At 26.7% G+C, this 13,600-nt stretch overlaps 1 protein-coding gene across 2 annotated transcripts; it reads right to left on the bottom strand.

The window, feature by feature from the left end:
* Positions 1–5,252: 5,252 nt before the first annotated feature.
* On the bottom strand, positions 5,253–13,406 carry LOC111038033. 2 transcript variants are annotated; one of them, XM_022321066.1, is made up of 7 exons: positions 13,033–13,406; positions 12,439–12,953; positions 11,504–11,720; positions 9,626–10,056; positions 7,567–7,756; positions 7,205–7,504; positions 5,253–6,881 (listed from the first exon to the last, which is right to left on the bottom strand). In XM_022321066.1, the coding sequence occupies exons 2-7, from the start codon at positions 12,930–12,932 to the stop codon at positions 6,024–6,026; spliced, it is 2,490 nt and encodes an 829-aa protein (XP_022176758.1). In that variant the 5' UTR covers positions 12,933–12,953; positions 13,033–13,406; the 3' UTR covers positions 5,253–6,023. The 2 variants fall into 2 exon arrangements, with proteins under 2 accessions (XP_022176758.1, XP_022176685.1); XM_022320993.1 differs by having other exon boundaries at positions 7,564–7,756; positions 13,033–13,405.
* Between the last annotated feature and the right edge of the window lie 194 nt (positions 13,407–13,600).

Raw genomic sequence — 13,600 nt, 5'->3', positions numbered from 1 at the left:
AATATCGTTTATTTTTTTCGAATACTTAATGAAAATTGTAAATAATAAAATTATTAGCATTAGAAAAACAATTTCAATGATTAAATTAGAAACTAGAATATTTAGAACAATAAATAAAAATATATAGATTAATACTGATATCAGAGCTTATTTTAAAGCGCAGTTAGGCATATTTTGCGTATTTGGAAAAGCTAGATGTGAATTTGATAATACCATTTTTAATTGGTTTTTTATAAATTGTTGTTATATTAATAATATAAGACAGTAAATAGTAGTTCAAATGAGGCGCTCACATCAAATTTTGGGCTCCTGTACTAAATATTTTTATGGGCCCTATACAAAACGTCCAATAAAATACAACCCATTACAAGCGATACGGGTGTCCCATACACTATTTCTAGATAATCAATGGTGTTAATCCACATAACTAAATTATTTGATATATTTTAATAAACATATTTATTTCATAAAATATTATATATTGCTATTAAAGTTCAAAAATATTCTACGAGCCCCTAAAATAGCCGGATAACTGTATTACAAGTCCTACAGCCCCCCTTCCCCTTCTGGGTGCCTTAGTTCAAACTATTCAAAGTGTTAAAATAATGGTTTTGGATCACGTTAAATATACTGAGTCAGTTGTAGAGAAATTGTATTAGAAGATGAACTTACAATTACTGATAGAAAAGCAATAAAAAGTATAAAATTAATTAAATTCAAATTATTTTCAAGAAAAACGGTAATCCTGTAAGCATAATTTGTATGTCACGAAAAAATAGATCTATAAGTGTAAAATGCCAAGACATAGTAGAAACATTGCCTAATTTTTAGCAAGAACATAAGATATCGATGAATATTTTGTTAGTACAAAATTTGTTAAACAAAATGTGGTGTTGATAAAAATTCTTAGAATAAGCCTTGACTGATATTCTTATTTTTTTATTTATAACTTATATTACAATAAGTAAAGAGTCGACTCTTTGCTATTTTTGCAACATCATTTTCGGTTGATGTTACTGCTGTGGAAACTAAATTTCAAATGGAATGTATTGAGTTGCAATCAATTGTTTTCAAGAATGAAAATCACCAAGAGTAAGAATCGATACACTATATCACACGAGCACCTTGAAAGTTGTTTAAGGATTGTCACAACTTCAATCGATCCCGGATATTGATTCATTATTTTCACAAAAAAAGCAATTTCAAATTTTACATTAGTTTTATTAATATTTTTTATAGTAAATAAATATTTTTTTCCGTGTCATTATAATTAAATATTAATACTTGTAAAATATTTTATGCTCATTATTCGATATTGTAAAATTATAAAAAAATTTATTGCTGTATTATAGTCTATAGAATATAATTTAATCATTAAATTTGAATGTATTATTATTAAAAAGTGTGTGGCCCACGACAACTTCTACCTATATGATGTCGCCTTGTCTTTGCAAAAGGTTGGACACCCCTGATCTACAGCCTTCTAGCTGTCTTTGCCTTTCATAATATTAGTAGGTAGCCAGATAGGTAATATCGTAATGCCAAGTACATATATGTCATTTTAAGAAAAATAATTTGCCTAAATTATTTAAGTTAGACTTATAAATGTAATAGAACCAATCAATCGAATCAAACCAAACAAGAATATTATAATATTGTATTTTCTGTTTTTTTTTCTTTTTGTTCATTTCAGTTACCATAAAGCAAATTGCATTTCGTCCATAGTGAGTAGGTATTCGTATTTTGTAATGTTTTGGAGGTCATAATGTCATATTATACATCACTCACACTCTGGTTTTTGCTGTTTAGATTTATTTTGTTTTCCATCCTTCTTACTGTGAAGGTAAGTTCAGAACTGTGTAAATTTATAACAATATTATAAACTAAAATATATTAATGACTACCTATTCCTATATCTGAGTTTACAAAATAATGTACTTCTATAATGAATTATTAACAGTAACACAAAATCCTATTTTTCTTTTTAATTTATCCAAAACTAAAAGATAATCCCTTATCTTAATTCTACAACATATTTGGACGTTGATACAATTTCGATTGGGACCAGATCAATTTCCAGAACATGATTTTAAAATTTTAATATTAATTTTATGCAATTCCTGTACGGATGTTGAATGGTATAAATTATAATTTATACAGAATATAAGTATTTTGATGATTAATGACTTTACAAATACAATTGACAGGTATACAACGAAAATAAGTACCTATCTAGTATAGGTAACTGTATCTACCACGGTTAAAAATACATATCGTGGTAGGAATGGTTGGTTTCAACTCTGAACCACGGTCGTGGTGATCACAATCACTCGATATAATAATAAGATAATACAGTTTTAATAATAGTATAATAGTCACAACTCACAAGAATACAACTTAATATGTACATTATTTTTACTCCTCTGACGGTTGACACTAATTTGTTTTATTATTTTTTTAATTTCTATGACTGAAGGTTGACTAATGACCCTAAATTTGAAATAAGATAATATAACAGGTATACATAATATTATATTTTATGTGGTGTAATAATTATTTATGTTAATTTTTGACATCTGATAATGACTGATGCATTTATTACAATTTATAATTGTATTTAACTTTCTTATATAACTAGGTACTTATATTATCCACAGATATTGACTACCTATATGAAAATATTTTATATTATATAGTTAATAATATTATAAATGTAGATTATAGGTACATACCTAATTTAAAACTAACAATCACAAGTTTCAACCCATATGTAATTATTACTTATTAGATAGGTAAGTAATATATACTTATCAATGTAAATGATAGAACCAGAGATTTTAAATAACAATAAAATCTCTGGATAGAACACTTCTAATAACATTGAAGCATAAAACATGAAATATAAAATAGAATGATTTATAGATCGTACATAAATAAAATTGAATATAATGAATTTAACTACAGTAGTAATAGCAGTATAGCACGTATTTTTCGTCAAATTATAAACATTATAATATCAATAAATAAACTCATTATTTTATATTTATACGATGTATTTATTGTTATATGGGCTCTAAAGTTTTCACTCGCCGTGGCGCCCTATAACAAACCAGTTCCCAAATAGGATTTATCCAATATCCTCCCGGTATACCAATGGGAGATAAATCGTTAGAGACTGTAGTAGTAGTACTAAGATCATCCTTAGAATGACCTTATCAAGCATACTATTAGGTAGACTTAAGGACATGATTAGGATGGTCCTATTGACGTCCCGAGAAGAATTTTGCTGTATGGGTAGACTAATAGTTATTATGTGTTGGTAAAAAGTTAATGAAAAGTAACGTTGTCTCAAGTCGGGCCTATAGATCACCTATCTCCAGGTTTTTGATTCAATGGATAGCCTCTGGACTAGGTAGCAAGAAATCTTTATAATATAATATATAACACATATTTTTATCTTTCTTTTATTCATATTCTTATCTAACTCTACAGTTCGTCGAAAGGCCTTGCGACTGTTACAAAACGCCTCTCACAATTCTCTGCCTTGAATGTATTCTTCCCAGTAAGTTGCAGCACCTATATTGCCTCTAAATACGCCTTCTTTAGTAACAATACTAGAAAAAAATAATATTATTAATTAATTGAAATAAAGACGATAGTGAATAAAGTATTTAAATAAAGGTATTTGATTTTTAGATACAAATTCATACAAAACCGTATTTAAATACATTTAAGTAGGTACTCAAATATTGAATTGCTTTTTCAAGTTAACTTTTCATAGGCCATCAGTCATCACACACGAGCCTGTCCAGTGGGGCCATTATTCTGTTGAAATACAGTTCTAAACATATAAATCCACTCTTAATAGGTAGGTACGTAAAAAAAGAAACAATTTTTTTTTTGTGAAAAGTATTAGTTTTAACTAGTGGGCAGTATAGGTATTGAAAGTGTTCAAAAAATGTATTGAGTTACATTAAATATAATTAATATGCGTTTTTTTGTGAAAATATACACAAACAAGAACATTTTTGTAACATTTAACAGTCGAAAATAATCAAAATATGTCATTAGGCTTGATACAATTTAGAAAAAATTTAGATATATCGTTGAACAACAAATTTTGAACAATAAAAAAGAAAAAAAAATAATGAATTAAGGGAAATAATTTAAAAAAAACATCAGATAAGATACAATAAGCAAAGGGAGTGGTAATGATAGCGAGATACGTGAGTAAAGGAATGACCTCTGGTCACCTCCATACGTTCTCATGGGCGGACAAGTGTAGTCGTTGCAGCCCCCTCAGCCTCCCCCCCTGGCTACGCCACTGATTTGTTGTGTCGTGGGTTGTACTTGTACCTGTATGGCGCATATGATGTCCTCTTGAGATAAAAATAAACCTATTTTAACAACATATTAGGACAACAAAATACAATAAAAAGTAACTGGTTAATTTATTATTACCTATTAATTATGTTATCATTCAAACACAATAAACATAAACACAATACAAGAAATAGTTCAGTTACAGTAAGTTGTAATTAAAAAAATTGAAAACTGTTAAAAAAAATTGCAAGGTAAGGCTATCTCCATTGAAGATATCCCTGCATACGCAATAAAATAAATTATAATAGATAATACAAAAAACAAATATTGAAATATTTCTACCTCTACACTCGCTAGATTAAAAAATTGATTTCAATAAGCTTATCTCGGAAACATTATTGTGAAAGTTGCTATTATAAAAGTACAATTGTGAGGGCAGGCTGATAGAAGTTATCAAACAATTGCGACTATTGTATTTTCATGTATGATAATATGATAGTTCTATAGTAGTAGTAGCTATTATAACTAACAAGTCATATTGTGACCATATGGACCAACCTTAGTTTAATTGATTAAATAGCCCTAGTCTATAACACGAGAATAACACTATTTAGTACCCTGACAGCTATAGTTGTACATTGACAATTTTAAATCAAATTTGTTTTTACATTTTAAATGTAAAATAATTATTTTTCTACTAGTAGAACAATTTTGATATAAATGGAATTATAAAAAACTGTAGTTAATCAATATAAAAATATATTGTTTGTTACCATAATTGAAATTTCTATTGTTCACATATAACTTGTGATTCATAATTATTCAGAATGATTATAAGACAACATAATTCACTTAATACATATGAGGAAATAAACATAAATAAATAAGCTATAAATAAAAGTATTGTTTAAAAATATATTCATCCAATGAACAAACATTAAAATAGACAACAAGTATTAAAGAATTAATTAAGTATAAAATATTAACACCAGAACTCTTTAATTATAATGAGTTTAACCAATGGTACCTAGTTAATTATAACTTTTTACTGGTACTAAAAAAAATATTATTTAAGTATTTTATATTCAATACATTACAAATTATATTTTTTTATGATATTGAAATTTAAAAATTAGTTATAATGAAAACCCTAAGGTTAAAATGTTATTTGGAATTTGTTTCCAAATTTGTCTCAGAATTTAGAAATGATTTAAAGTACAAAACAAATCACACTAACAATAAAACCTTGAATGATTTAAAATATAAAATAATATTTTTGGATAATATGAGTAAAAGTTTATGTTGCTTAGTACTATTTAAATAGTAAATAAAATAATAAACTGTATAATATTCTTTACACAAAATGAATAACAAATAACAACTGAAGTTTGCTTAAATTACTTTATCAACAAAAGTAAATACTTATTGAAGTAAAAAAAATAGTTAACATATTATGTTATGAGGAGTTATACATAGAAACTATCATAACTTATTAGCAATAAGTTATGTTTATAAATTAAGATCTTGAAAGAAAAAAATTATTTTTTACTAATATTTTTTCATAACAAAACTCTTATAGGCGCTGATACATCTTAATGATGTTAAAAAAAACTGCTTACATACTAGAATTACCAACATATTAAGACACTTACATATTTTATTGAATCAATGAAAAAATAAAAATAAATCAGTCAACTTATTTATTTTTGGTTTCTGGGAGACCATTTCTTTGGTCTTTGCCAACGAGGTTGTGGGTCCTGTAGATTAATTTGAGGTCTCAAATTTAATAATGAAGGTGGTTGTGGATTTTGAAATCCAGAATATTGCGGCATAGAGCTAAAATTTGAAAATGGTGGATTATTATGCCCACCATAATATCCTGCTGAAGTCTCAGGTACATTTCTCTGATCCTGATGAGTATTATTATTAGCTGAGATATGTTGATATAACTGGTGGGTATATTGTTCTACTTGTGATTGTGTTTGTACATTTCTGAGGTTTTCGGTTGATAAAATATTGGAATAATTATTATCGAAAAACCTTGGACCTTCAGCAGAAGAAACATTTAAAAACTTTAACATTTTTAATTGCATTTGATCGATCGCAGCTGAGTTTGCGGTGTTTTGGCTTTGATGATTTCTTGAGGAAATATTACTAGGGGACCTATTATTTTTTCTATTTGGTCCTTTATTTACTTCAAATGTTTGAGTAAATACTCTAGGAGTCGTATTTTGCAAATTCCTTGGCTTACGATTTTTAGTTCTACGTTTAACTAAAACTTGTTCAACACTCTCATTATCTGATGAACCTGTTTCACTTTGATCAGTTGTATTAGAGAATGACGATTTGGAGGATGAATTAATAATTAGCTTAGCCTTCAAAGAAGAATCAACATCTTTCATTTGTAAGTTACAAGTTTCCATGATTTTCGTTAACATTTTAAAAAAGTACAACATATCCTCAGGAGCAGTACTACTTGAATTTGTAGCCAATCTAATTTCATTACAAATGAGTTCTGCTAAGTGAAATTTCTTTGAACCAAATGATGAAATATGTTGCTAAAACAAATAAAAATTATACAATAAGAAAATTGGTTAACATTTACAAAGCAACATAAAATGGAATGTAAAATAAAAATATTATAAGACACTTTTTATTTTCATTATAAATAAAAATATTTTGAAAAAATGAATGGTAGAAAATGAGATTAATTTCAAATTATAAATGAATAACAAAAAATATCTTCAATTACTACATAATTATTTACAAAAAAATAATTTTAGTAAATAATGTTGTTAAAAAGAAAATATAATTTAAAATGCCAAATAAAAATTATATTAATTTATAAATTATAATGATTATACTAATTTAACATTATTACCGTAATTATAAAATGATTTGCAATTCTTGGTTGATCAATTAACTTTATAAACTCTTCAACGCCAGATTTTAAATTGTTTGTGAATAATACTGTGTACGAACATAGTTGAGCTATAATTTTTGATTTATCAAGTCCATCATACTTAGAAATCAAATTAGTGAGGTAAGGAATAGGATCTTCCCCATTCTTTTGTTTTTTTACAATAAATCCTAAATCATTTCCTAATTTTGGTGTTCTGTTCTTCAGTGACGAATGATTTTGTTTTGGTTCAGTTGTTCTGCCAGGTCTTTGTTTTTTAGACTAAAAAAAAAAAATTCTTTTAACATCATATTATGAATATTATTTCTGAATATAATTACAACTTCTTTATAAATTTCAACTGTTTTTTCAATAGATTTTAAAACAGTCACATCATTTGGTGCCATTTCAAAGGCTTTTGTCAAATATTGTTTTCCCAATTTAAAATCACGGACCATAACTGGAAGAGTCATTAATGTTCTAGCACACTTAACTACCAAGTGAGGGTCTTTTGGATCCATGCTCATTATGGTTCTAAAATAATTAAATAATTAACTATATTAAAAAAAAAAGGAAAAGGAAACCTAAATAAAACTCCTTCTAAATACCTATATCTTAAATTTATAAAATATGTTCATAATTGTTGTTATAATTTATAATCAGTACCCACATTATAATTTAATTTTTTTTTCAAATTAAACTACATATAAACCTTCTTTTTTTGTCTTTATTAATATATACACAATCTATATGCAATCGGAGTATGAGCTAATGACAAGGAAGAATGAAATTTTGAATGAAGAAGCCACCCACTGATGACACTTGCTTCTTTTAATTATTTTGTTTTAACCTTATTCTAACATATAAACCTAATTAATTTCATGGATTTATTAGTAAAAATATACATACACATAAAATATTGTAATTAATCACAAATAGCCTAACCTAACTTCTAATATTGACATCTGTAAAAATGTATGAAATATGTACAGGACCGCCATGACGATTTGTGAGGCTCGGAGCAAAGTAAACTCATGGGGCCTTAAATTACATTACAGTCAAATGCTCCTTTATAATGGGGCAAGGACCCAAATAGACTAAAAATATATAGTATTTGGTACACACAACATTATGAATAAGGAAATTAATGTATACCACAACACATCATTTACTTACACTTAATATAGATAATATAGAAAGAAAAAAATGTATTATAAATTAACCTTCTTGCTTTTTTAATCAGCAAATGTGCCAATAATATTGTTATATTTTATTTGGTCAGCAATTTGTTTCCATTAGAAAAATATACCTTAGCTATACTCAATTAATATATTTTTCTTGGGACAGGATGCTTTCAAGATAGTTTTTACTTTTTTTTTATTATAAATTTCAGCTTTGAAAATGAATTTATATTTTAGTTTTTAACTTAATTATAATAATCATCCACTAATCTACTGCCCGATACCTATTTAAGGGAGGTTATATAGGTTTTAGGTATATGGTGAATTATATCAACAAAAATTACTACAGGAAAAACCCTCACGCATTTATAGGTCAAATTTTGATTGAAAATTCATTTTCATTTGAAAGATGAAAACTTTTTTTTAGGTTGGGTCAAAGCCCAAACTTTCATTTTACTATAGAGCTAGAAAAATACCTATGAAAATTAACAAATATTGTACATTATTCAAATGCATGGTTTAACTTCTATAATTTTAATTTTGAAATTGGGCTTTAATTCAACCAGCAAAATGTTCTCTTATTTAATTTTAAAAAAATTAACTGAATCCAACAATTTATTTTATAGGGCGTAATAGTTTTTCTTGTAAAACATTTTTTTATACTAAAAACACACTGGGTCTGACATCTTTAATCATTAACCCGTTAAAAATTTTTTTTTTGCTCATCAACTTGACTTATTATTGTATTTATAATAACGGTAGCCCCCCTTGCCTAGCCCTGAGTAAAGACATACTACAATTTAAGATTCCAATTGATTGTGTATAAATACTCTTAGCAAAACATTTTGTAAACTAAATAGCATTGGAAGAATTTAATATTTATACTCTATTCATGATTAGAACACAACTGGGCAGCAACCAAAACTAGAGAACAAATCTTGGGCATTCCCACCACTATTCCAGCGCTAGAGGTCTAAGCGCAGGGTGGGAGATGCACGAACAAGTTGTATTCTTATTGTGAACAGAGTATAGATTCTAGGTTTTGGAGTTACTTATTCGGACTAATAGATAGGGGTGACTACAGTTTAACTAATATGAAATATAATCTACACTTACAAAATGGAAGAATTATCTCAACATTAGTCTATAGGTATTTAATGATACATGCACATAGTAGTCTATATTTCTATGATACTAATTAATATTTTTTTTATTTACATACTTAATCATTTGAACAATTGTTTTATTCGCCTGCCGATTTTTATCAATCCAAGATTTATCAGGATTATTTTTATTTTCATGAAAATATCGAATTGCAGTATCTTTATCTAATATCATTCTATGGTAGTTAAAAGCAGTATTTTTTCCATCTGACAACATAATTGCTTGCTGAATAGCATTTATTTCATTATCAGTTGGATTTGATTTATGTGACCGTAAAAACTGCCTTTGAGTTGTTAAAGCAATTGAATGAATATAAAACCAAAGTGAAGTATTAGGATCTAAATCACATGCTTTTTTTGCACTATCACAAGCTCTTTTGAAAATGTGAGGACTTCCACCATATTCAGTAAATACAGCTGCACGTATTGCATGTACAGCAGCTTTTGATTTAAAATCCATATTATACAATGGTATAATATCATCCAACAACTGAAAAATTACAATAGTATTAAACGTTTTTACCATGGTAATGCCCAGGGCTCGTAAGTTCATGCACTAAAAAGAGCACAAATAAGCATGCATGCATTCATGCACTAAAAATTAGCAAAATATGCATTAAAATATGCACTAAAAAGTTCGAAAATATGCATTTAAATGCCCTTGCATTTTTAAATTATGAACTCAAAATATGCATTATGTAAAATATTTATGAGCAAATTTTAAAATAATAAAAATATATCCATTAATTTTAAAAGTATTTTATTCCTTTTATTTTTTATATATTTAACAATCAAAATTGATAAAATGAATACTTGTGAAGTTCATATAGGTAATCTGATAATCATGTGGATTTGTCATATTTATTAATTTTAATTAGGTAGTCATTTTTTGTCTAATTTTGGTACACCATTATCCTGCACCTACAATGAAAATATTTGGAATGAAATATTAGTTATTTGACATTTTCACGACTCGTACAGTTAATCAACACATCGGCGACTGGCGTGTGGAAGAAAACTATACTGTACCAGAGAACAAAATTGTAGATGCGGATTGGTAAGAAACATTGTACAGGTCTACATGCTTGTACAGGTATCGTTTCGACGAGGGACTATACACGGCGGATGATGGTAGTTTTAGCTATAAAATTGTTTCCGCAGTACTAAGTAAAACGCATAAAATCTAAATAGGGAAATACTAGAAAAGTAAGTAGTCACACGAAAATAAAAATAAATCAAAACACTATCATTCAGTAAACGAGAAAGTAAATAAGAAACAAGAAACATTTTAAATATTTTTCTAAACAATTTTTTTATGAAATAATATGCGCTATAAACTCTAAAAAAAAACGATTATATGCCAAATATGCCTTTACACCCAAAACATGCAAAAACATGCACTATTAAACTTCATATTATTATTACTATTGTTATGAAACGGATTTGTATCTCAGTTAGCATATTTTTCTATGTAGCAAAAAAAACATGCAAATGCATGAACTTACGAGCCCTGCTGATCATATAGGTACATTTGTTAATTGTTTATAATTAGTAGTAAAAGTTTATTTGTTAACATGTGTAAATTGATATTTGTAAAAATTGATCTCAAAAAAAACATTTTTAAACTTGAAGAACTGAACCAATATTTTTATTTTTCTAAAATCCAAAACTGATAAAATCATAAAGGTTCCGACTTAAACCCCTGATTTCCAATATTTTCAAATCAATGCTAAAAAAAATAGTTGTAGGGCAATAAAAAAGTACAATGAAATTATTTCAATATTTTTTTTTTAAGAATATTGAAGTAATAACTTAGTTTTTATTCTCAACATAATACAGACATTTTTTTCTTAATAATTTGAATAAAAATTGAATTTATCAAAATAAATTATATATTCTTAAAATAAAAGTATCCTAATTTATAAATAATAACATACCCATTGACACTCTCCAGTAAGATTTGCAGCAAATAACATATGGATAAAAGTTGCCTTCATAACATGTTGAAGACCAATATTGATGGATAAATAAAATTCATCAGTACCATTATCTAGTTCTTCAAGCCATTTCCCAATTTCTAATATTTTCATTTGTCCTAATTCGGATTCACCTTTATGGAACAGTTCATAGCCAATAATTAAATTACCTACATACCTAAACATAAGAATCAAAACAAATTATTTATATTATAGATTGGTATTTTATTCATACACATTATGTATTTTAGTATTTGTACAATACAGTGTCCCATAATTTATCCATTGCGTTATCTCCTGAAATAATGGAGATATCATAATCCTGGTTTTTTAATAAGACTCATAGGGAAAAAAACTACAAATATTTCATGTTTTAATTTATTTTAATGTTTTGGTGAAAAAGTGAAAAAATTAATTTTTTTCAATTAAATTAAAATTAACCATTTTGTTAGGTTAATTTTTCTGAAAAATTGAAAGTTTAAACATTTTATTTTCATTTAACTCTTAATTTATAATATTTTTTCTAGTTACAAGTAAAATTGCACTGAAAGCGTTTGCCGGTCAAACAAGCACACAGGCCACATGTTTAATACCACTATGGTATTAAATAATTAGCAATTTTTCTTAAATTAAAACATAAAATACTTGAAGTTCTTGTCCATGTGAGTTTTATTAAAAAGCAGAACTATGATAACTCCATTATTTCAGAAGATTTCCTAATGGGTAAAGACACCCTGTATTTATCAATAATAAATATACATTAAATGGGATTATTCATTTTTATTTTATATTTGTTTTACACAAACACCCAAGCCAACATTGAAGCTACTTGTGTTTAAAATACAAATAAAGAATATACCTAAAGTAGAAGATTAAATATTGGTTTTATTAGCTACCTTTCAAATGTAAACTCTGATGAAGATATATTTAAGTTGTATTCTCCATATTTATTATGTATCAATGAAATCATATTTTTCTTGTTATTTGCTTTTAAGTTCCATGTAAATAAACACTGAAGATTGTTAATTTTGTTTGCAGTATTGGTTTTGTCGGAATTTTCAACTATTTCACACGATAGTTGGTTTTCTCCAATAGAACTTACTTCACTTTTAGTGTCATCAAAATTGTCAACTAAAGCACTATCATTCAAATCTACTGGATTTGCATCATCAATAGGCATTGACTCGATACCATCAATAATATTATCTAACGACACGGAACGACTAACATTGTTATCTAAAATGTCTTTGCCGTCAACGTTAATCTCATTCAAAGAAGCAAGTATGTCCTTTACATCTTCTTTCGTGATTTTATTTAGTTCAGATTCCACTTCCTTCTTGGCTTTTTTACCAGATTTATTAAAGACAGATTTAAACATTGAAGCAAACATATTTATTGCTGTTAATAAAACCTATTCAACAGAGAAACGTGTTTAGTTGAATACTATCCTTAGCAAAAATATTGAAATAACTTTTGTAGTTGTTACTTACGTTTGAAAAGTTAAACAATAGATTCAAATTGAATTTTCTTTAAAAATGTTTACATTTATATTATCATTTAGAAGATGGTAATTATAATTGTTCGAACATTTCTACATTAAAATGAAAAAATATATTATACAGGTATATTTGGTATAACATAATATCACAGATAATTTTATGACTGAGACACTTCGGTAAGTTTTATTACTCACATATATAACAAATAACAATTATAAGTAGGTAAGTAGTATTAACTATTAACTACAAATATTAAATAGAAAACATTTTCGCTTCTTGTCATTCGCCAATCAAGAATCGACTATAAGTATAATTAAGTACCTAACTAAGTAAGTTTGTAGTAGATAACTTTTAATAATCGAATGGTGATACGTTTACAATGGTAACTGATAAGTGATAACTGATTAAAATTATTACCACAACCGTGAAAAATTAATATTGTGACTATTTATTTTTTTATGAGCGTCGAACACTGTAGCAGTATTATAATAAATTGGCGTGGCGAATAATGTCTATTGTTTATGTAAATATGTGATGTTATATTAATAAAGGCCACGGA

This window comes from Myzus persicae, unplaced genomic scaffold, assembly GCF_001856785.1.
Source record: "Myzus persicae strain clone G006 unplaced genomic scaffold, MPER_G0061.0, whole genome shotgun sequence".
In the NCBI taxonomy this organism is placed as follows: Eukaryota; Metazoa; Arthropoda; class Insecta; order Hemiptera; family Aphididae; genus Myzus; species Myzus persicae.
Note: the sequence above shows the minus strand (reverse complement) of the source record. Positions and strands in the feature narration are given on the sequence as shown.

Coding starts and splice junctions, on each gene's coding strand:
- LOC111038033 (XM_022320993.1), bottom strand. CDS start 12,932: ATGTTTGCTTCAATGTTTAAATCTGTCTTTAATAAATCTGGTAAAAAA. Junction 7,757..9,625: donor ACAATTGTTCAAATGATTAA/GTATGTAAATAA, acceptor TAATTATTTTAG/AACCATAATGAGCATGGATC. Junction 6,882..7,204: donor CAAATCATTTTATAATTACG/GTAATAATGTTA, acceptor TATTTGTTTTAG/CAACATATTTCATCATTTGG.